This window comes from Pezoporus flaviventris, unplaced genomic scaffold (assembly GCF_033815535.1).
Source record: "Pezoporus flaviventris isolate CSIRO_AGI_PZ_B2104156 unplaced genomic scaffold, CSIRO_AGI_Pfla_v1 ptg000050l, whole genome shotgun sequence".
In the NCBI taxonomy this organism is placed as follows: domain Eukaryota; kingdom Metazoa; phylum Chordata; class Aves; order Psittaciformes; family Psittacidae; genus Pezoporus; species Pezoporus flaviventris.
The window spans coordinates 4,930,098-4,955,048 of record NW_026892598.1 but is presented as its reverse complement, the minus strand read 5'-3'; the positions used below and the strand labels follow the sequence as shown (position 1 = coordinate 4,955,048).

Sequence of the window (24,951 nt, the reverse complement as noted above, 5' to 3'; positions counted from 1 at the left end):
AGCAGAGACAACTCTATGTTTAATGATGAGGAGGTGGGGATATTAGCTCTATACTATCCACACTATCTCCTTCATATCATGACTCCAGTTTGCATGCTGTATAAAGAGGTAACATGTAATCCACATGGTGAACATGAAAAACACCCTAGTATTAAATGAACAATTTAAAATATTAATACCCTTCACTGAAAACTGGAGTCAGTCCTCTAAACACATCTCAACTAGAACACTAAGAACAGAAGGAATCACTGAACAGTACAGAGAAGCTGCAGGCAGATGCCATTTTTGCACGGCTGTTTGTTTACAGCTTTAGCTGTATCATTCTGTTGCTATAGATAACTGTCTTGCAGCACCCACATTGACACGCTTGTCTGCACCGTGCCTGGAAAGCAGAAAGCACAGGTACTGATCATATGTAGCTGAGGCTGGCACAGTGCTTAGAGTACTGAGCAAGACCCACCAAGAACTGCCTCAGCATGTGGCTGACTCCAACACAGAACAACTTTTGTGTATTTCAGTTATATTGCAGTCCCCTGAAGCAGCTGGAGATGGTTTCCTAGAGGCACTGGCAAGAGGAATGCTCCTAAAGCTTGAGTGATCAATTCATACCATGCATAGATAAATTAGTTATTACCACACAATAGAGGACAACAAGTAAGCCCACTGGCTAGTGAATGGAGTTTTGGCAACATAGCTTAAATAGCTCCAGGCAGCAGATGCACACAAGTGGCAAAACCAAGCAGCACAACTGGCTCAGAGGGCTGCTTGTGTATGATGCTGACCTGAAGTGAAAGGTTCAGTCGCTAGAGAACCACAGTGAGATGAGACCAGCAGAGATGTGAGTGAAGGCCAACACAATTATGGCTATGGACAGCAGATATGTAATAGTGAATGACAGATCAGCATGTCTGCTCTAATGCCAGTCTCTAGCAGGAAGCTGTTCTAGATCCCCACAAAAAAGAAGTACCTGATCCCCACATCTTCAGCAAATGGTAAGCACAGAGAGATTATCTCACAGGACCTGACAGAGGAATGGCCTCTGGGAAGCACACACACACCAAGTAGAAAAGAGAGTCACTGTGTCCCTGGGCCCACACTGGTAACAACACCTACCAAGACCTTGAGAAGGCTGTCCAGGTAAGTGAGTTTTCACGACGGCTATTGCATTCCCAGTTACCTGAAGCCTACAGCACGTTACACACACTACAGGCTTCAATACCTCCTCAGGCTACTCAGTGAAGCTACACTATACTTCAGTTCAGCTCTAATATATGACTGTGTGTGCATTTACTAAAGTGAACACTAAATGGTACTTCTCTTACCCTAATCAGTGATGATTATTTTAGTCTTTTAGCTTGCTGTTAAGTAACAGTCCAACTGTGATAAATTAATCACAAGTAAAGACAATAAGAAAAGTCTGGCATCAAAGGTAATGGTTTCAATGACAGAAAAACATCAGTATAATGTAATACCACCTCAGGTGTTCTCATTCCTCTTTTATATGAGAGTGTAGCTGCTGAAATTCAAATGCCTTTTAAAATAGGCTTTGGCTGAATAATATAGGAGAAACTAAGCTGAAAACTTGCTCTACAAACTGTTTCCCCTTAATTCATTCTGTCCAAATACTGTTGAACTAAACTCTGAAATATTTTGACTCAACTTTCTAGTACTTTCTGTCCTCCCACAGCAAAGGGCTCCTTTAACAGAAATCATCTCTCCTGTGTTTTGTATTTTTCTCTTTATGGTCGTACTGTTTCAGTGCTGCTGTTTGGACTGATCCAAGGAGTTTTCAGCAGCTCATGTCTTTGCCCTTTTCTAGCTGGGAGGCACACATACTGATTTATGGAACAATGCACCAAAATTTATCTATGGAATGGTTTTCTTTAAGAAACAGCTGGGAGGAGGGGAAGAGTCTTTGTAAAGGTAGATCAGAAATCTCAGCATCTTGGAACTTCTGTTTGGCCTCAGTTTCTATATACATGGAAAAGTAGGAAATAGCTTATGGAAAAGCAACCCAAAGTAAACATTTCAGATGTGACAAGTGGTATATAACAGTTATTTTTAACAATGAGGCACTATCTTTGAAAGACAAAATAGAACTTGATACTATCAAAATGTAATGAAAGGCACGCTCATAAGCAACTCTCTTCACTAGCTGTCTGCACTCTGTTTTACTGAGCCATCTTGGTATCTAAAGTAGGTCTGCTGCATCTCTTCTGAGCACAGGTCTCCACTTAGCGTCCTCCTTCAGAGATGGACATATCCCCTCGCATCTCTTTCATGCTTCCAGTTTTTTTCTGTTTCTTGGATTTCTTCAACATGTGGACCTAAAATAGAAAGTTTAAATGAAAGTGAGCAATTAAGTATCTGTAGTCACCTATAAGCAGACCTAAGGCAACTAACACAAGTAAAATGTTGGAACTGCAACAGAAAAGCGTTTAAATACAAACTACCAGAATCACCTATCCTTAAAAAGCTACAGGATTAAGTGACTTTTTTCCCATAAACATATATACACATGTATGTGGACATATACAGATAAGTGTACATATTTGTGTGCGTATATATTCATGTGCACACATATATATACACATTATATACAGATTAACACTATTAGTCACTAACCTGATAGATTTAAATATTTCTCACTGGAAGGACAAAGTTAGGCATGTTTTCTCTTATTTTTCTCTTTCCCCCTTTTTCTCTCAGGAAAAGAACAAAGTTTAACATACTGCAAAACATTTGAGGTGTGACCCTCTTTTTCACCCATTTTGACTCTGCAAAGGCCATTTTTCTGGTAGCCCTCCCAGTAGGGCTACACATTTTCCAAGATTGACAGCAGCAACCTGTTTCTGAGAGTTGAAAAGGCATCCTTAATGTAGCAGACAAATGTGTACACCACTGTGCACGAGGAGTCAGCTACTGCAAAATGTTTATTTCACAATTTCAGAGTCAACAGAGAAGTTAAATTCTTAGGTAACTGATGCTCTTGTCCTTCTACATATACATTGAGGTATGACTGTATATCACCCAGACAGTGACTACTCCAAATTCTCTTTTTCTCAGGCCCTCCTCCTCCGCTACTCAGTCATCCTTTTTGCTGCTCTCTGACAGACCTTCCCTCCTCCAGCACAACCAGCAGACTGCTTGCTACCTTGCAGATGGCATACTGCCATGGCCCTCATAACTGTGGTCTGTCTCAGGGCAAGCAACGCTGCCTGGAGATCTCAATGCTGGGTAAAAAATTTAAGTCATTAGGCTGAACTGTTTTTCTAAACACAAGCCTCATGTGAGCCAGTGGAGAGGGTCCTCAAATCGTCCTCTGCAGAAACTGCTATGTACCTATCCAACAGTTACCATACTGTGACAACAAACTCCTTTACAGTTAAGCATCAGAACACGATAGGCAGTAATATGATAATATCCACTGGAGAAACAAAGTCAACTTGCTAAAAAAAGATCTACAGCCAGTACCTTTGGTCCTGCAGCAGAAATTATAATCTGGCCAGGGGCCTGAATCCAGGGCTCTCCATCAACTTGAACTGGAATTGGCTTTAGGAGAGTTACACGAAAATATGAGCCTTGGGCTATACGGATGCCTGATCGAAAACCACCTTGGACTTGACCCTGTTTGGAAGTAAAAGCCAGGATATCAATCACCCCAATAAACCAGAAGCATAAACATTAGCTACACTTTTGGGTGGTTAGAATTTTACTCTCACCTGACATTTTAAGTTATTTTACTTAGAACTGCTTAGGCAAAACCTGCACAGGATGCCTTTACTGCAGCGTTCATTATTTTAAGTTAGTGCATGAAGACGAATGCAGATACCCCTGTGGGCTGCTGCTGGCAAAGTAACTTACACAATGAAGCCATGTGTACACTCAGGTTGGCCAAGGAGCATGCACTCACAAAGGTCTTGTTTGCTTTTATTTCCCCCCACCATAACATAGCAAACACAGTTTCTAAACACCTTGCTATACACACAGACCAGCACATACATCTGAAACTTGGGTCTAAAAGCACTTTATCAAACAGGGAGAGAGAGTTTTGCCAAACTCAACTCCAAATATATATATATATATATATATATATACACACATATATATACATATATATATATATTATGTACTCAGCTGAGTGTTGACTGTAAAAAGCAAAGCAAAGTGAACTTTCCTGCTACACATTCTCTTGGGGAACCTGTACAGACACCAAACATGGAAGTAAAAACCTTAATAGAAGATCACAGAACCAGAGCATGGGTTTGTTAACATTTATATTCCAGAGCAGTGGGTACACACCTTGTTGCTTCTAATTTCACCCAGCTTTTAAGGATCTCTACCAAACTACTACTTCTAATAGAATGTTTTATATTTGCCTTTCTTTAAAAGATCTAAATTACAAAATGGTGAAGTTCGCCAACACCAAAGATCAAGCTGCACAAACAGTTTTAAGCACCCACCTTTCCATCTCACTGGTTGTATGGGCTAGTTGTCTTTACTTGCCTGATCATATATACTTTTTCCAGCAGCAGTTTTCTTAGTATAATGAAAGAAATAGGAAGACAAAAACAAGCCAGCACCTCACAAGATTGCATCACTAATAGCAAGCCATTGTTAAAATATGTAATAATGGAAGAATTAAAATTGCACAAATTGAGTCATAATCATCTTTGCAGAGGGGTACACCATTTGCCTCACATAGCATCAGGATCAAGGGCAGTATCAGATTCTCAGAGACAGGTGTTGGAAAGCCTGTGGCAGACAATTACAAAAGCCACCTGTGTAGGGGAAATGACTGTGATCAGGTATAACAAGAATTTTCACAAATACACCATCTGTTTTTGTAATATCAGAATAAACCCTTGTTTTCATCCAAGAACTGTTTGGCTTTGACACCATGATATTTATATGTACCATAACGCATATACAAATATATATGTTTGCATTTCACATGTATGTATATATGCATATTTCTGGCCTTGGCCTTGGTTCGAAACCTGCTTAAGTTATGAAGCATTTCCCCATCCGCTTTTAATAAGTTCTTCACACTGCTATTACTTATTCTTACCCCACCACAGATTTCTTTGTTTCCATTCCACCCACTGTAGCCTGGCACTTCAACCTGGACCTTCACAGCAGGCCAGTATACAGGCAATGAGAGTGCACTGCTCTCTTAACAGGTATTACAGCTGCAGCAGAACTCGACACCCCAATCCCTTGTTCACAGACAGCTGATGCTGCCCATTAATTCTGGTTATGGTCTATAACCATTTCTGTGTGACACAATAAGTACCTGAATAAACAATGGTTAAACCTTAACACCGATGCATACTTCTTAGGACTAAGCACTTACAATGCACTCTTTGTTACAAAAGTAAACTTGTCTGAGAAAATGTATGTTTCCTCAGCTCTTAGGTGGGATGCCAACTCACCATGTGAACAACGCCTGTCACACCAACAACTTCCAGCAGCCCATCATCAATGCGTGGCTTCTCAAAGCGGTTATCACTGTCGGACCCCCAGAGGTCAGCTCCGGACCCCCAGCTGCATGGAGAGCACACCACAGTGACCTGTTGTCTGCCATGAGCACCCTGCCTAGCTCCCTGCTGAGGGTGGCTAGTTCCACAGGCCTCAAAAGCTAGACACTCCACAGTGTTTCTGCACTTCAATCCTCTGAAATGCTTCTAACACAATTTTGCTTTTTGTGCACTACTGACCCTCCTTAAGGCAAATCACTTGTTTATTGTTTTAGTGCATTGACTGCTCAGTACCAATTGGGATCTTTTCTCCTCCATAGTTCTCTTGTGCAGCGTACACTTGTGTGTGCGCACATGTGCACACATGTAAGGATACGTGTATTTGAATAAAAAGTTGAAACATTTTCGACTAAAATAGAAAGAAGTACAGGCAGTTTAAGACAAGAGTGGCCTTGGAAAAATAATCGTATGGCAGCACTAGTTACTTGCTGGTTTTGTACAGAAAAAGCCCTGCCTCTACCAACAGCACATTTAAAGAAACCAGGTTTCCTGCAGATTTGCTTCCTCCTTCCTTCCACAGCAGTAACTCGAGCTCCCTGCAGGTGTCAGGACAGCCCCACAACCCTGCAAAAGGTACCTGAACTGTGGGTTTTCCACACCTACCTGGGTAGCATCACCAGCTACACAGCACTGACCAGCTGACTGTAGGACCTGGACAGTGTCTAACAGTTGAACCCTGCTCAGGCACCTGGTCTCTAGCATGCCAGAAAGCATGTGCAAGTGATGAGCTCTGATCCTTTTGAAAGTCATGGTGAAATCCAGTGGACTGTTCAGTCTGGGGAAGGCTGGAAATGGTAGTGGGCAGAAACCACAAGCCTACTACCATGTCTGAAAATTCATGGTTTATGGGAAAACTGCTCCATAAGACTTCTGAAGACCTTTGGTAAGGAAATCATTCCAATTTACTGTTAGACACAGAAGAAATAGCAAATATACAGGGGTTTGCACTGGGAAAACAAGATAGTGGAGTGACACTGAGTTTCAACAGGGCAGAAAAATTATGTCAAAATGGTATTTAGAGCCAGCTCCTTAAGCACTATTGCAAAGGGAGCAGGTCAGGCAATAATCAAAAATACCAGTGATAATCATCTATTAATCTGGACCATTTAACATTTATTTGATGCTCAAATATCAAGCAGCATTTCCACACATAAAGCCAGACATGCATCCACACAGGGTCCTTCCTCTCCTTTTTACCTGGGTATATTAATAAAAATGAGTCCTTCAATACTTGGTAACTCCACCTCTTGCTGATCCACTTGAAGCTTTATGTCTTTGTGGAGATTTCTGGTATGACTTATCTTCTGCAGCCCAACTTTCACGTAAACTCCTTTGTTGTGAAACCTAGGAGCAGACAAGCATCCTGTAACTAAAAGGTAAGGCCCAGTGTAGCACTTTTCCTTCTATGAGATATGGCTGAAGAGATTGTCAGTTAAAACCCTCTCCAAATTCTTGTAGCTTTACTGCAGAAACAAAGCATAAGTCACAAACTGCTGCTTTATACACCTTTTACTTAAGGGATAATTTGTGCTGTTGAGGAATGTGGAGATCTGTGAAATTTTATTACAGAGAAATCAACCCTTCTTAAAGCATTGCCTGAGTGCAATGACTCTTCGAAATGTAAACTTCTGGGAAAACTGCATTTTTAATTATGATCTAGAAGTCCTAATGAAGCATTTTTAAATGTTTTCTCCAGCAGTGCTTGAGAAACCTTTGCAAGTCTTTGCTTCACATATTGCTCATTCATTTGAAATACACTCAGCTGCAGAAACTCAAAACCTGTGACAGAGCTCTAATGGCTCTAATTTTAGAGTAAAAAAAGATGGAGAAGACTTTATGGCATCCCCAGAAATATAAAAATATTTTAGGAATTATGAAAACAAATGTTAGTTAAACACACACAGTATTTTCTTCTATAATGGAAACCTCTTCATACACAGCCTTCAGGACAACCTTAAAATAAAAAGTGTAAATTTTCATTGTTTGGCCCTACTAGCAAATGGTGTCACTGGAATCCAACTCTGCAAAATCTCTTGTAGCATTATGTCTAAATGCTGTAGACATTCACGTGGGGAAGACAGACAGTTTAGCATGTGGGTTACAGTCAACTCTTCAGACAGAGACTCTTCAGTTCTTTTACATTATTACACTAGGAATGATTAGTCCTACATGCTAACAGTTTTAAACAGCACTGAATTAAAGGGACCTGACATAGCACCACTTAACATATATTTAACGTAAGCTTCTGTTCCAGACAAGACAGTAAGATGTGCCTATATTAAGATGGGTTTTGTCTAATTTGGATACAACTGGAAAATAATGGAGTATCAGTAGGAAACACAATAAATAGCCCCAAGAAGTATTTTCGTCGCATGAAGAAGGAAGCCTGCAGAAACTGAAAGAATACAACACAGTACCATAACTGCAGACATAGTCCTGAATTACACGACTTCAAAGAAACACTTATGGACCACTGCGGTCCACAGGATCAGAGACACTGAATACCACAACAAAGGATAAATCTGTCAGAGCTTAAATCCCATCACTCCGTTCTTGCATACATATTTATGTGTCTTATTGGTCTTAAGAGCAGGTAAGAACAAACTGATTTCTGTAACATTACCCCACCAATTCCTACCCAATGGTTCTGAAAAAAAAATAAAATTATGATTAAAATAGCCAGCCGAGCTGGGAAGGTGATGTTTGCATACCCAGCACTAGAGAGAACCATCTCTGCACATCCACACGTGTGACATGATCGGGGAGAAAGTGCCAGTGGAAGTTGTCAGTCTACTGATAGCTGTAGTCAATAACATACTAGCTTGCCCACTTTGGCAGAAAGAATAGTCATCTCCTGAAGCAAACCGTTGGGAAGGTACATTTGCAGACAGCAGTTTCACCACAGTCAATTGGCAAGGCAGGAAGGAGAAAGCTGTTCTTGAAACAGTCTCCAACACCTTATTTGTGCTGAAGTAGATCAAGGTCTGTATTAGGTGCGACCCATGTTGCAGTCACTGCTGTAAAGGACAATGCTGGGGCTGAGAGAGGAGAGCAGGGCGTTACCTAAAGCTCATCCATCCCCATGGAGCCAGTGATCCCCACATCAGCTGGGCTGCAGCACTTGCACCATGTCATCCCAGAACTATTTGGAAGGCTTGCTAGACTACAGATATGTGATTTCTTTTCTCATCAATTTCAGTGATTATGGGAAGCAGTAAGGGTTGAGGGCTGCCTTGGTTGCAGCGACCACGAGATGGTGGAATTCAGGGTCTTGTGTGGTAGGACTAGTAGAGTAGCAAGTAGAATTGCAACCCTGGACTTCAGCAGGGCAAACTTTGGCCTTTTCAAGCAATTGCTAGGGGAAGTCCCACGGGCAAGGCTGTTTGAAGGTAAAGGGGCCCAAGATAGTTGGTTGGCATTCAAGGAGTGCTTTTTCCGAGCTCAAGATCAGAGCATCCCGACACGTAGGAAGTCAAGGAAGAGGGCCAGGAGACCTGCGTGGCTAAATAGGGAATTGCTGGGTATGCTCAAGTGGAAGAGGAGAGTTTACAGGTCATGGAAGGAGGGGCTGGCCACTTGGGAGGAATATAAGGCTGCTGCTAGAGGATGTAGGAAGGCAGCTTGGAGGACTAAGGCATCCCTAGAATTAAACCTGGCGAGAAGGGTCAAGGAGAGCAAAAAGAGCTTTTTCAAATACATGGCAGATAAAACTAACACCAGAGGCAATGTAGGCCCACTGATGAACGGGATGGGTGCCCTGGTGACAGAAGATACAGAGATGGCAGAGTTACTGAATGCCTTCTTTGTCTCTGTCTACTCTGCTGCAGGCAGTCCTGAAGAGCCCTGTACCCCTGAGACCTTAGATGAAGTCAGGTCAACGGAGCGGTTTGCCTTAGTCGATGAGGAATGGGTTAGAGACCAGTTGAGCAATCTGGACATCCATAAATCCATGGGTCCAGATGGGATGCACCCGCGGGTGCTGAGGGAACTGGCGGAAGTCATTGCTAGACCACTCTCCATCATCTTTACCAAGTCTTGGGAAACGGGAGAGGTGCCTGAGGACTGGAGGAAAGCAAATGTCACTCCAGTCTTCAAAAAGGGCAAGAAGGAGGACCCGGGTAACTATAGACCGGTCAGCCTCACCTCCATCCCTGGGAAAGTGATGGAACACCTTATCCTTGGTGCCATCTTAAGGCATATCAAGGATAAGAGGGTTATGAGGGGCAGTCAACATGGCTTCACCAAGGGGAAATCATGTTTGACCAATCTCTTAGCCTTTTATGAGGAAATAACACGGTGGATGGATGATGGCAGAGCGGTGGATGTGGTCTACCTTGACTTCAGCAAAGCATTTGACACAGTCTCCCACAGCATCCTCACGGCTAAATTGAGGAAGTGTGGTCTGGATGATCAGGTAGTGAGGTGGACTGTGAACTGGCTGAAGGAGAGAAGCCAGAGAGTTGTAGTCTATGGGGCTGAGTCTAGTTGGAGGCCTGTAACTAGTGGAGTGCCTCAAGGGTCAGTACTGGGACCGGTATTATTTAATTTATTCATCAACGATTTAGATGAGGGAATTGAGTGTACTATCAGCAAGTTTGCTGATGACACTAAGCTGGGAGGAGTGGCTGACACGCCAGAAGGCTGTGCTGCCATCCAGCGAGACCTGGACAGGCTGGAGAGTTGGGCAGGGAATAACTTGATGAAATATAACAAGGGAAAGTGTAGAGTCCTGCATCTGGGCAGGAACAACCCCAGGTTCCAGTACAGGTTGGGGAACGACCTGTTAGAGAGCAGTGTAGGGGAGAGGGACCTGGGGGTCCTAGTGGATGACAGGATGACCATGAGCCAACACTGTGCCCTTGTGGCCAAGAAGGCCAATGGCATCCTGGGGTGTATTAGAAGGGTGGTGGTTAGTAGGTCGAGAGAGGTCCTCCTTCCCCTCTACTCTGCCCTGGTGAGACCGCATCTGGAATATTGTGTCCAGTTCTGGGCCCCTCAGTTCAAGAAGGACAGGGAGCTGCTGGAGAGAGTCCAGCGCAGGGCAACAAAGATGATTAAGGGAGTGGAGCATCTCCCTTATGAGGAAAGACTGAGAGAGCTGGGTCTCTACAGTTTAGAGGAGACTGAGGGGTGACCTTATTAGTGTATATAAATATATAAAGGGGGAAGTGTCACGAGGATGGAGCCAGGCTCTACTCAGTGGCAAACAATGATAGGACAAGGGGTAATGGGTACAAACTGGAACACAAGAGGTTCCACTTAAACTTGAGAAGAAACTTCTTCTCAGTGAGGGTGACGGAACACTGGAACAGGCTGCCCAGGGAGGTTGTGGAGTCTCCTTCCCTGGAGACATTCAAAACCCGCCTGGACGCATTCCTGTGTAACATTATCTAGGTGTTCCTGCTCCGGCAGGGAGATTGGACTAGATGATCTTTTGAGGTCCCTTCCAATCTCTAGCATACTGTGATACTGTGAAAAAGTACTATTATTGATTGATCTGCATGCTTAAACCATGACACAAGCAAAGGAGGAAAGTGCCTCTCCACACCTTTTAAAATCACAGTCTCACCTGAGATACAGAGATCTTTTTTAATTCTTGTTACCAGCATACAGGTGCTACCACAGCACTAAGCAAGGGTGGGAAAGGTACAAAGAAGTTCTGACAAGTGCGTTGCTCTGATAGCAGCACTGCTCTCCCTCCTGCTAAAGGTTTGAATAAGAGATATTTCTACTACCTCAAAATTTCACTGAACTCAACACTGCAGTTATTGCCAAATATGTATATGTAACGACAGCGCTTCCAAAAACTGGTTTGGTGCTCTCTCTTGGTAAGGGGGGGTGAGGAAAAAAGAAAAAGAAAACCAAACAAAGCCCCCAGATTCTGTGCCTGCAAGTTCCTGGCTAACTTAAGCCCACCCTGTGCCAGCTCTATGTCAAGCAATGTTGTTTGTGGATACCTGTAGCATTTCAAGATAATCAGTCATAGTGTAAGTTGGAAGTTATGCAATACCACGAGTCACCCTTCACCCCTGGTTTCCCAGGATTACCTGCTATTGAATTTCCCTGGTTCTTCTTCTCTAGCATGATGAAAGTCCAAGCTCAACTCCGCGTCAATGCCAAGACCACAGTAATTGTTCATCTGTACAATCTGGCAAAAAAAGAAAAAAAATCGTATTATTTCCTCCTTGCGTTCACAAATGAAGAAGTTCCAAAGTTTTCAACAAAAGCAAGGTTCGTAGATGACCCTCCCGAGACACTTGCACCCCGACAGACTCTGGAACACATTTTCCAGAAACACTGTGCTAAAAGCAAAGCTGTATGGACAATTGTTGACGTGTGTAGTCATTATTTCCAAAGTATCTGAAACTTCTAAATCTAATCTTTAACTGCAAGTAACAAGCATAATATGGAAGAAATAAAAACAAATGCAGGAATAAAACCAACCCACCTTCTCAAAGCGATTCTATGCAATATCTGCACAAGTTGCTCAACACTAATGCCACTGTTGTTTCTGGCACTGGCTATAGGTTTATCATGACATGACTGGGAAGATGCTCTTCCTTACTTTGGAAGGGAACAAGCTTATGCCAAGTGAATGAAGAAGTTGACTTCACCTACTCAGCTGCTTTTAAATGGGTCCCTATATGCCAATCTCCAGTTTCTCTGGATTTCAACCATTTCTGCAATTAATTCTTTCTTTGCACACCAGCTCATTCCATAGCTTTTCTACCCTAGCCCTTGACTCTCCCCACCCTTCCCCTTTAAAAAGCAGATTAGGCAGTCATGGCAAATCAACCCCTGTCCTGACCACATGAAAAATAGCTGGAACTTGAGCAACTTTAATCCTCCAACTGACACATAATGCCTAGGATTTTCAGTGACTGGACTATAATCTTGGACACCTGCTACCATACTACAATTTCCTACTTTCGTTTTGCCGCCCTTTGTCCAATTTCCTTGTTTTATCTGAAGATAAACACAACCACGATTCACACAAAGCTCTGAAGTTACCATCTATAACCAACATTTTTGTTTTCCTAAACAGAAGTAAGAAATACAGACCCAGGTACAGGAAAAAAAAAAAAGAAATAGAACAGGTGCCAAAATAAAACAGATGCCATATATGCAGGCACACAATAGGAGTAAGATGACATAAGGATTTATTTCCTCTATTTGCTAGCAACTCCTACTCATTTTTTTGAAATGTTGCAAGGAAAGGTGAGAGTACAGTGGTGTGGGGAGGAAGTGCTTTTTGGTTGACACTCCAGATTCATGAGCGTTCTGGGAAGTGTTTGGCGTTGCTTTAAAAAGGTTTTCTTATTTGAGAAATAAATTTCTTCACAGCTGAAGCAGATAGGTATGCCATTGTCGCTTGAATCTTTTCATTGATCCTCTATCAGACACTTTTTGCCAAGCAGCTATGAAGTGTGTTCTGCAGCCAACCAGTCCTACCAGAATAGAAGCACCAGCTCCAGATGTATGCTGTATTCACTAAGGAATAGCTCAGTAATGCCCAAGCTCAAAGACAGGTAAGCAGTAAAAGATGAAACTAGGTTAGTATCTATCTATCTTTGTGATTTCCACTAGAACAGCATTCCTAAGAATCAAATCTGAATGGTGCTCAGCTCACCTTTGGAGGTTCAGGTTCTGCAACACCATTCTCTGCACCTTCAGAGGGCTCATCTGCATCCAAAAGGATAGTCCAGCGGTCCATAAGAACATCATCTGCTTCATCCACGGAAACCAAAATGGAGTAGGGGTCCTCTCCACTGTAGCCAGCTCCCCAGCGCAAGACCCTCCCTAAGTCGTTACCTGGGGAACAATGAAGAACTCCAAAATATGACTGCATTTCTCAAGTCAGCTAGAAGCATCAAAAAGTGTATTCGCCCTGTTTCACAAATCAGACAGCATTAAGGTGCTCCAAATAAGTCACAGAAGTAGTGAGACTGGACTGAAAAGTTAACAAGCTGAAAAAATACCTGAAAGTTGTTGTGTTGCACGTGGGCTTCATATCACATATGAGAAAAGTTTTCATAGAATATGAAAAAACCTGTTTGTTACAGAGCTAAGAAATCAGGGAGCAGCTGAATTCACTGGTTTATAGCAATGGCTGACACACCTACGATTTTGCCCTCTCCAGCTCCTGCCCACTCACACACACCCATGCCACTCGTTTTTCCTTCACAAAGCAATGACTGACAACATTTCCTTGAAAAGCTGATACTGCACTGGCTTCCAAACACCAGCCAGAACTGAGTCATGGCATCCCTACTGCAAAACTGAGATGTCTGTCAGATGGATAAATAAAGACAAACTTTCTGGAGGACTTCTGCCCTCAGAAGAATGGTGCTTGCTGAGATTCTCACCTGTTCCTAAAGGTAAGATGGCAACTGAGGGCTCTGAGCATGCCAGCTTGTGCCTGATCTCCTCCAGTGCACCGAGGACCCAGCCGACAGTGCCATCCCCTCCGCACACCAGCACTCGGAAGGAGGGGACTTTACAGAACGTATGAAACCTCCATTGAGAAACAAAGCACAGGGTAAAATAAATGTTACAGTGTGGTACGGGAAAAGCAAGTCCTCTTAATATGCTACTTAAAATAACACATTATTACTGTATTTCTCCTTTCTCCCTGTACCACTACCATCAGTTTCTGGATCAACTTCAACAAAGTGAATGGAACAATAGGAACTTTTAGATAAAGCTGTCTAAAAAAGTGAAAAAGATGCAGCTAAGATTCATCACAGCTAGAGAGAAACTGTTAATCACTTCCTTCTTCTCCAAAGACAGACATCTAACTATTCATAATTTCAATGTGAACATCTGTAACTCTCTAAATTCTAGCAGAGATGTTGATTAGTGGTAGGGTTTTTTAACATGGTCAGTCATACGACTTATAATACATTTTCTTCTTCTCAGTCCTATTTTCCTGGTCACTCTTACCTTTTGCAGCTTTTCATCCTACGTACCTACATATGATGCAAATTAATCTTTATTTCCCATTGCACAAGAAGCTGTGAACAAGTGGAAGCATTTTGCCATAAAGCTACAGAAGGATTCCGTGGGCAAACCAAAATGAACTAATTACTGAAGTTGCAGCTTGAACTACATTAGAAAGACAACAGAATTATCCAGTTCTGACAAAAAGCTTAGTCTGTGCAACTTGTTTTCTCTTGCCTCCTGTGTAAGCTGCGTTTCTTAAACAAAAGCTTTTGTTCTGTAGAGTTGTCATGAGAGTTCTTTGTTAAAGCAGTGCTGAAGGAACAAAGTTACTCTTGAGTAGGCCACAACCATCACTTTCAGTTTTATGAAGCTGGTAACAAGTGGTGTTGATTAAACCAAGTAATTGGTTCCTGCCTCCCTACAAGTGCGTTATGTTCTGTTCCCTGTATTTAGAAATGTTGCAGCTGTGACCAGGCAAGCCCTGTTACTTCTGCAATTGTGGCCAAGTTTCAAAAGTCAGATAGAAAATCTTATTATAGTTTCCTGTTAGTTCCCATGAAACATCAAAGGAATAAAAGCAAAAATGACTCCTCGTGGGGCAGTGTGACATTTCTCTTTCCATCCCCATTCGATTACAGAATATTTTTATTTTTAATAATGATTAAATCTGTGTTGTTGTAAAGTACGTATCACGTTCCCAGGACTGGGCTCTATTGCAATTGACATAAGCATGTCTACCAGGAACTACTGTGCTCTCTTTTTGTTACAGAACCAGAAAGTTTAAACCTGTTTTCACAATGAGAACCAGTCAGGAGTGATCCACTCCTCTGGTCTTCAGGCACAGAACAGAAGCAATTTCAATCTTCCCTGGCAAGTGAATCTGATCCATCTTTAAAAAAAATAACAAAGCAAAACAAATAAAAAGCTTTCCAAAATATGATGACCTACCCAGGCAATGGGCCACCATTGGTAAGTTCAAAGACCTGATGTGGGTTTAGCAGCTTTCTAAAACTGTACAGCAGGTCCCGACCTTTTAGACCACCGCTTTTTGGATTCACAAACACAAGAATTGGGCAGCAGTTCTGTGGTATCTTGGAAGCCTGAAAGAAGACAAGGAAAAGGATTAGCCAAAATCATTACTAGGCAGGAAAATTACTACTACATCTAAGAAGTACCTCCTGATGCTTAGTAAAAACATACATATTAGATAAATAAAAGGATTCAATGTCCAGACAAGGGGTAGGTTCGCTGCTGATCTTACTCTTCTGGGAAGTGAAGTTTCCTTAAACCACTCCAACTACACAGTTGATCCTAACATTAAAACCAAAGTAGTCCTTCCCACATGCTGACAGTAAACACTCCATGCCAAACAACAGTGTGAGGGAGGAGGTACCTTCCAGAGTCATGTACAATTCAAACACTTCCTTGCAAAGAGATAATTTCTCCCCAGAAGAGCTGGAACATCTGTGTGAAGTTTCGTGGTCATCTTAGAATACGTACTAATTTACAAGGACAAAATATTGCAAAACCAGAGTGGTTGGGGCAAATACTGGCATGTCCCTACCCATGAGAGGCCAAAAGCTTCTTTAAAAAGTAAGTATTTATAAGTTTTAATGGGGAGGATTTGGTGTCCTTACTAATCCTTACACTTCTACTGAAGCTGCTGCTGAAAGGGCTCTCAGAGCATGGCCGTGTGACAGGGGAGCCTGGTGCCCATCGAGAGACCACTCCCCAAGACCGCTTCCTCTGCATATGGCAGAGGAAGGATATCCTGGGGTGCTCCATGGACTGCATGAGAATGATACCTGCAGCCCCACCGGAGGGCACCCAGACACACCCCTTGGGACTGGTTTTCAGTCAGCCAGCCCATAAATTATGCTGTAAGAAGATCTGTGTGTCTTCTACAGAGATCAGAGAATGCCGGCACACCTTTCATATCTGCCACAGCCCCTACCACCAGGAAAGTCCATGGGCGTTTCAACGAGCACGCTTCAAAACAGAAAAGTTTAACACAGTCCCTAAGTCGTGGTAATTTGTGTCTACAAATCGGACAGCATTCAGGGAACAGCAATTTGTCACGCAGCTGACAGGATGGACTCAGGGAACAGAACAACAGTGCTAAATATAAGTCAATTTAGACAAGAATGATTCAGGGGGCAGTGAGGCAGCAGCATGACTGCAGCGTGCAAACACGCAGAGAGATACCAACAGCTACAGAGGGGAGGAGACAGCACAGGGAGAGCCTGTCTGCTGCTGCTGCGAGCAACCACCAGAGCACAATATAAGGTGAAGAAAGGTGAAATCAGGGCAAATTAACAAATAACTTCGTGGGGAAGCAAAGTGATGTTGAGATACCTCAGACTACTGTCTACCTGTGATGTAATTTGGATGACTGAAACCAAATGTTCATCTGGGGTTTTCCAGTATTTGAGAGATTTCCTCAAATTCTGCCTTCCTAGAAGTGCTGGGTGCTAATCCTCTGCAAGCCATATCCTCCCAGACATGTGAAGATACCTGCAAACACACAAAAATCCTTCTCCTCTGTGTCACTCCCTGCACAAGCAATGCCCTCTGATGTTCAGCATGACTTGTAGGCACAAACAGAAAACACAGTGGGAAGAGGAACACTAAGCAGGTAACAAGGTTGATGATTGTCTTATGGGAAAGGTTTCACTGCTTTCAAAATAACTATCTTGGATAGACATAGGCTGCAAAGCTGTCCTCACAGCCTCCAGAGAAACCACGTTCACACCATACTGTGATGGCTGTTAGGTCAAAACACCTCTCACCTCCATGTTCAGTTTGTATTGGAAAAGGGGAAGCAGTCATTCAAAGCGTGCCCAACACACAACAAGGGTAATACATTTATTTCTGTCAAGCATATGGAAAGGATATTTGTAGCCAGAAAAGGAGGTCTAAGGAAAACAACTCATGCCACTGTCACAAAAGGGAAGGACTTTCTTGAGTCTTGCGTGGCTCAAGGATCCACACATCCAAATGAGTAGATTTCCTCCCCTCCAGCCATCACAGACATTACTAAAAACAGTAAGCAGAGCTCTAGTTTTTCCAGAAGTAAAGCCCTTCTTATTACTCCATCTGTTCTTGCCCCATCATCTGCCATATCCTATTACAAATGTTCCTCTGAAAATCCCACAAGCAAAGAAAGGCAGAGCAGCTCTGAAAGGAAACACCACATCCCTTTGGGGTAATGGGGCAACCTGTTCCCTTTCTGCACTCCTTGTTCCAGCTTCTAATCTGCCCTGTATTTCCACCTAAACACTTCCCATTTCTTCCTCTTCAAAGCTTTTTTACTACATAAACTTCATCCGCAGTCACTTCAACTTCCCGAAAAACATGAGCTATCTGAACCCTCAGGATTGGTCAAACGCCTGGAAGGTTGTGGGGCTTAATAAAAAAGGAAGTAAGGGGATAACAGAAAGAAACAATACTCAGTTCTGCTGCTCAAAGTAAATGAAAACATTTTCAAAGAAGGACAAGAGAAGAGAAACCAGTGCAATGTTCAAGTCAAATAAATACCTTACTTGAATGTGGACAAGAACATGATGACCTTCTTCAGGAAGTAAGTTTCTAAAAATACTGGTTTTGGACATCTAGAAGTGACATGTTGAACACATGTTTTATATTACTTGCTTTTACAGACAAGTTCTAATGCGCTGGGTTTAAAACCAAGTAACTAAAATAATTCACAAGGAACTGCAGGGAATCGCAATGATTCTTGAGATGTAAGCTCCAAGGCATTCAAAAGCACAGCTGTGCTTTGGAAAGTCGACTAGGATCTCACCCAAGTAAATATATATTGTTGCAAATACGTATTTACAGTTTCTACAAAACTGCCATCTAAATTTCCTAATTGTCAGTGTCAATATTGTGCCAGAAAAAAGTGAAACATTTACCCTGAAAGCTAGGACGACTCACAAGCAGCTGTGCAGAATGCCTGGGGCTAACAAAATATCTGTCTGTAGTGTAAACAGAACAGCCAAAGCACTCCAACCCATCCTTGTTCAAGTATCTTTTAATGTAAATCCCTAACTATACCTGTACCTGTTAGGACTAAACATGCCTATATAGGCTAAATAGAAGTATTCTAGAAAGTGCTTAAGCCTTACAGTTAACTTGCTTCCCACCACCACGCTTAATTACACTTAAAGGATTAAGAAACACTGCTGAGCTGCTAGATAAAGGCCAGCTTTTAAGAAAAACAGTTATTTTCCAGTGGGGGTTAAAAATCCTGTGACAGTTTGTACAGCAGAACAGGGAATTGCTTTCTGCAGATGCTCCACTACAACTACAGATGGCCACAAGGGTAGCGCTCTTATGCTGCTGAACATGTTTTAATCCCTCAGTCAAGCCCCAGTGGGGACACAGAATGAGTCTGTTACTGGGCAGAGGCGGATGTGTGACTCACTGCCTGAGGGCTCCCTTCCCACTTTGGCCCTGGCTTCAGTGGTCTGCCTGAGGAGTGAAATGTGCAGAGGGGTTTTGTGCTGGCTGGTGTTCAGGAAGGAATTTATTGCTCGTTTCTTAGAGACACATGAAGGAGGCTGTGTGATTTAGACACTCTGACAGTCACTGTGAATTGCTTAATTTGTCAGAATTAGCAAAGAATGGCTTCAGACTGGGGCAAGATAGTCAGTATCCAAACGAATACCCTTTCTGTTGAGTGTACTGTGTAACCGCATCTGGGCATGAAGCAGAACAAGGTGCTCTGTGCCACAGGCCGGCCAGCACAGCCATCACAGTGCATCTTCCAGAGTGGTGAAATCTCTCCAGGAACTGCAGATACCTCTGTGACAAGTAAGATCCAACATTTGCAAGCTGGCTGGCTGTAGAATCTCCTGTGTGCAAGGACTCACAACACCCTAAGCATATACTTCCTCCACCCTGGCCAGAAAGACGTCATTGCATCTGATGAGGAATGATGTGCAAGGTGTTCGAATGCAACCAGAGCAGTAGCTGGGTCAATAGCAGGAGAGGAACTGCAGCAGTGGAAGGAGGGTGAAAAGTAACCTTGCATGGTGTTTTGGCAAAGAGAGTCATTAAACAATCACTCTTTTAAGTTGAACACATTTGTGTGAGGAATCAGTAGAAAGAATGAAATGTAAACTTCCACACCCGTATCTACTGCTCTTGAGGAACCTAAATGGAGTGCGTTAGAGGACACTCCACCAGTAAGTGGCATTAGTGATAAAAACATAAAAACTTGTCACTTTCATGATGATACTGCTCTTGTAAAACTTGCTGCTCATTTCCCTTTGCAGTACCAGCAAACAAGCAGTTCTGGTAACTTAGCTTTCAGTTCAAAAATCCAGCCCTGCAATGTCTTTCACCTTAACATTTACTAAAGAGAAATACCAAACTACCCAGCAGCTAAACAGCTTTCTGAGAGACTGAATATTTTTTACACTCCAACAAAGTATTTTCATTTACTTGAATATTATGAAAGTGTTTAATTCTTAAAGGCCCAAGATCATGAAACAGTAGAATAGATCAACACATGTGATCACACTGATTGTTTGACTTTCTAATGCACAGCGCAAACTCATTCTACCTTCAAACTTTTCAGTAATGACAGTAAGAGGATGAATTGCTTCTGGCAGACCTGACCATGCCAGACTAGAACTGAGCCTCCTCCTTAGAAGGTATATGAGACAAAGAGCAAGTGAATCTCACCTCATGAAAACAAAGGACTAAGATTTACTTTTGTGCTTTTCTTGTGCTTAGGGGAGATTCTGTTTGTTTGGTTTGGGGTGGTGTTTTGGTTTGGTTTCCGTTTTTTTGTCTGTTTGGTTGGTTTATTTTAAGTGGCAATTTGGAAAAATCATTCATTAACCAAAACACTGTGGCTTTTGTTTTATTACCCATTCCTCTTCTAAGACTACACATTAGCCCTTCATTCCCATTCCTTTGTATTTCACTCAGAAGAGGAATGTGAAACAAAGAGTAAATGTAATCCTGTGTTCAGCTCCTGGTAGGTACTTCCTGGTGCTGTATTTAAATAGTTACATATATAAAGTATAAACAACGGCTGACAGTATCATATCATACAAGTATAATCTAGGTTGGAAAGTACCTTAGGAGGTCATCTACTCCAATTGCTATCCAATGTAGGGTCAACAAACACTCATCAGTTTCCCCTGGGTAATTAGTGAACGGTGTGGCCAAAGCACATAAAAACAACACTTGAAGTATTATTTAGATTAATTAATCTTGGCTTATTTCTGTGAGATGACCAGATACAAACAGCACATGCTGCAACAGAAACAAAATGCATATGCACATGTACAACCCCTCCCTCTCCTAACATAACATAAATTCATCCCTAGCAGTCCCTCAGTTCAGAAACTGCAGTTTGTGAAAAAAACTTGCATCAGATAATTATCCGTATTTTCCTGCCATCAAGAAGTTCACTTCCAACATACTTAGAGTCAGAAAACCAGACACATGTAATCCACAGAGAGGAGAATGTTCGATTTCACATACCATGCACCAAGTCCAGGCTTGTAATACATTTGCCTAAGCCACCAAAACCAAGCATCCAAAATCAGTGCCATCTTCATGCTGCCTTCTGTTTCTGGTAACAAACTCCGAAAGTAGTTTGGATGAGGGGGAATGTTTGTTTCTAGGGGTCTCACAAAACATAATGCCTACATGTGCACAGGAAGGCAGATACCATTTTTTTGGAGGGTGGATAATTTTTAATCTTGCCACTTTCATGTAGCACTATGACTAATATCTGCTCATACTAAAATATAATGTTGCCCTCAGAAAACTTTGACAAGCCTAGGACTCTTTAAATGGTAAAAGGAGAGATATAACAATCCAAGTCTGACTACTGAACTTGAGACCCTGCCTTCTAGAGTTGTTTCATAGCTCCTAGTTATTAGGTATTTTTAAGTTTTCAACTTTCTGTGAGGTTCTAAAGTCAAACCAAGACTCTAAGTTAGTTCACTTGCCATAAAGCAACTCCAGAATGCCAATAACTACAAGATAACACCTCAGCAGGAAGCAGCTATGGCTACACTCTCTTTTGGACAGAACCTACATCATCCTGGTTAAGAAGCACTTTGCTCAGTGAACCATTTCCCTCTTTTCACCCTGAATCTGCTTTTTTAACATGAAATCTACTATAAAACCAACTGATTCATAGGAAAGTGACTTTTAGTCATAAAAATTAAGAAATCAGAATCAAGCATGAATTAGTGAATGGACTCTTGCACTCTTTCAAAAGACTATTACTTTTCCTCTGGAATACACGATGCAGCATTTGAACAAGGTCAAAGTCCCTCTGCTACAGAACAGGGAATATGAAGATACTGTAAAGGTGAAGATTAGCAGTAGCACTTTACCTCATGGTTAGTGAGGAAATACATTTAGTCCCCAATACAAAGTTGTTGTAAGCATTTCAAGACATGCCAGCTAAAATTAGAACCCCACCTAACTTTCTGATCATTGGAAGAAATAAAGAAGAAAAAAGATTTTGTTTGGATTTTTTTTCCCATAGTTATGCTGTTGCATAGTCATATAGTATTCCCGACAACTCAACCATAAAGAAGTGGCTTAACTTGCGGAAGTGTATCATAAACACAAAGTACAGGCTCTCAAGTATTTTGTTTTATCACACTGCTTACAGAAGCTCACTTTATGGCTCCCTTGAATAAAATGTATTTTTATTTACTTAGCAGAAAAAGTCTTAAGGTGGTTGTTTTTCTTTTGAAGACATATTTTAAATACAAACCCATCTCTTACCACAACTTCAGGTATCACCACAACGTTTAGAGGCTTGTCATTGACAGTTGTATCTTTAACTAGCATATATATTCTTTCAGCTTCAGAAAAGCATGAAATTTCGAGTACAACAGCACCTGTAAAGAAGCATCAGAACTGGGTTTTTCTTATATATTCTATTACTATCAGAAAACCTGTATATCAATCACAGCAAAAGTTTACTCAGTTTACTCAGGACATTGTTCAGTACACGTTACTCTGCAGCACTTGTGGTTGTTGGTTAGCAGTGAATTGGGCTGTTTTGATTTTTAATCTTTCCTTCATACCCCCAACCACAATCTCGATTTTTATCAAAGCAAAGCACTTTGAGGACAAGAGGAACTGTAGCACAAAGCTACTGCATATCTGAAGACTTCCTCTGGGCTTCAGAAGTATGGCCTGTTACTCTCCATCATAACCAACAGATTGTTGTCCTCATGCAGAAGTGACAAAGGTACTAGGTTTCATTTTGTATCTCATTGTTAAAAATCCAGTAGTTCCATTCATTAACAATATCCCAGCAAGAATTATTACAAGCAAAGACTTGGTTTGAGAATCACTTTAAGATCTTTATGTTGGCTTAGGACCTGTATGGGGAAGTTGGGGAAGAAGAGAAGACAAAAGGGAGAAATGAAAGAAAACAAAATACTGACAAGTTAGTTTAAAGTAAGATATTTAGTGAGGAGGAAAACAGGGTAGGACAAGATCAAAGTGCATAATGGACAGCATATGAGATGTGAGCTGGTACCACAACCTGGCTGCAACCAAAAGCAAGAGAGTCAGGATGTTCTATTCTTCACTGGCATATAAAAGGAGAAGGCACATATGAAAGTTTTATGGTTTTCCTTATGACAAGTCAATATTTACTAGCCACGTGGAGACAGCAAATACACAAAGGAAGCATGCATCAGTCTTCAAAATCACATTACAGAAAGATTCACTTAGCAGTCATGTGAAAATTAAGCCTGCCAAAGGGTGTGAAACATCTTAAATATGAACACCTAAATGTACAAAAGAAATTCCACACTTCTAAGTTTTCCCAAATACAGATCTCCACCTGACCACTGCACTAAAGCTGTACAGAGCCACTGCTGCTCCAGCTTTCAGAAACCTCATCTTCAAGCTTGCTGAAATAAAGCTTGTAAAGCAAAAGCAGAACAGCATCTGAAAGGGTGAATGCAGAGTTAAGTGCGCTGATTTTCTTCAGAGGAGCCACTGAACTCCCACTTAAACTGTGCTAGGAAACAGTGATGGTATTGTGAAACCATCAAGTTCAAAAGCAACACCTAATTTTAGCATATTAGAAGTCAAAATAAAGAGAGAGTACTCTAAGGGCTTTTAACTGTTTGGTGGTGTTAGACTATTCAGTTGAAGTGCAACTTCAAACTCATTTTTATGATGAAATGTCTCCACTTTCTGGTACGAGGCATAAAGCCAACCTTTTTGTTTTCAATAAGGTAACACTAATCCACTGCTCGTTGTAAATACAATTCACATTTTACCTGAGGGGCTGAGACTAACAGACTCCAAACTTAGAGACTCTAGTACTAGGCTGCAGTTTTGAAAATAGGCATTGTTTGCAAGACTGAAAATCTTAATGCTTACCTTGTGCTTGATAAACATGACTCACAGATACTACATTTGCTGCAAAGGGTAAAAATACAAACATTTTGGTACATTTAGAGTAAATATTTAAAATATTTTTAAAAGTTACACAAATATAACATAAATAAATATTAAAAGTTACACAAATATAGGGAGAACCTCCAGCTAACACTTTCCCTCTCCTAAGTTTACTTTGCAAGTTAGAAAAGCTAAACTGATTTTCATAAAATGTGACTATGAATTCTTTCTGGCATTTGAAGTTTAATTCCTCTTGAAGTTACATAAAAGATTGGGAAAAATGCTTTGCTTCCTGAAATGAAAAGCATGACGCATTCCTGACACTGCTTACAGTCTACATTGGTTGAAAGAGTATTATGGAAAATCAGTTACACTTCTTTCAAAAAGAAAAACAAATTCCCTCAACTCAGTGCTTGTCTGTATGTGTGTGCACACAGTGCTCATTCTTCTCCATGACCAGGCACAGAGCTCATGAACAACATGGAGAACAGCCCACACAAAAAATGTCAGAGGTTAACAAAGGTGAAGAACGGTCACGCACAGGGAATTAAACTGCACTGCTATGATTTGAATGGTGTAAGGTACGTATGGTTCAATTCTAAGAAGTGATACTTTTCACTAGAGAAAAAATGGTGTGGTCACATACAACTCAAGTAATGTATTAATAATTCTGTGAATAATGAGCTGTTACATCTCTCATGCAAACATGACCATTTTAAAATGAATTAAGAAAGCCCCCGTGAGTGTACACAAGGCAGACTGATTATTTAACTAATGTTAAAACACTAAGAAAAAAAAAAGGAGCAATAGATGCTACCATACTTTATTTTATACATATGAATATATCTCAAAACACATACTTACTTTTGATAGCTAATTCAGCTTTGAGAATATTGGTGTATTCTTCATGAGAAAGTTGAGGTGGAAGGCCACCAACAAGTAAATTTACTCGCACTATGGATTTACTGTTTTCTGCAATGTAAAATCTTGTTTGATTCATCTGACGTATTGAAGTCTACCAAAATAAAGAAAAATAAATGATGTGACATTTGGCCAAAAG

General features: G+C 41.4%; 1 protein-coding gene across 2 annotated transcripts in view; it reads right to left on the bottom strand.

The window, feature by feature from the left end:
• Window positions 1-1,721: 1,721 nt before the first annotated feature.
• DGKQ (diacylglycerol kinase theta) overlaps window positions 1,722-24,951 on the bottom strand; it is an 81,904-nt gene continuing 58,674 nt past the window's right edge. For both annotated transcript variants that reach the window (XM_061468742.1, XM_061468743.1), the window contains exons 13-23: window positions 24,756-24,906; window positions 23,874-23,912; window positions 22,251-22,366; window positions 15,432-15,583; window positions 13,907-14,055; window positions 13,171-13,352; window positions 11,588-11,688; window positions 6,738-6,884; window positions 5,436-5,547; window positions 3,475-3,627; window positions 1,722-2,327 (exon numbers count right to left, since the gene is read on the bottom strand). In XM_061468742.1, coding sequence (XP_061324726.1) covers window positions 2,235-2,327; window positions 3,475-3,627; window positions 5,436-5,547; window positions 6,738-6,884; window positions 11,588-11,688; window positions 13,171-13,352; window positions 13,907-14,055; window positions 15,432-15,583; window positions 22,251-22,366; window positions 23,874-23,912; window positions 24,756-24,906 — 1,395 coding nt within the window. In that variant the 3' untranslated portion in view covers window positions 1,722-2,234. The remainder of the gene's footprint in view (window positions 2,328-3,474; window positions 3,628-5,435; window positions 5,548-6,737; window positions 6,885-11,587; window positions 11,689-13,170; window positions 13,353-13,906; window positions 14,056-15,431; window positions 15,584-22,250; window positions 22,367-23,873; window positions 23,913-24,755; window positions 24,907-24,951) is intronic.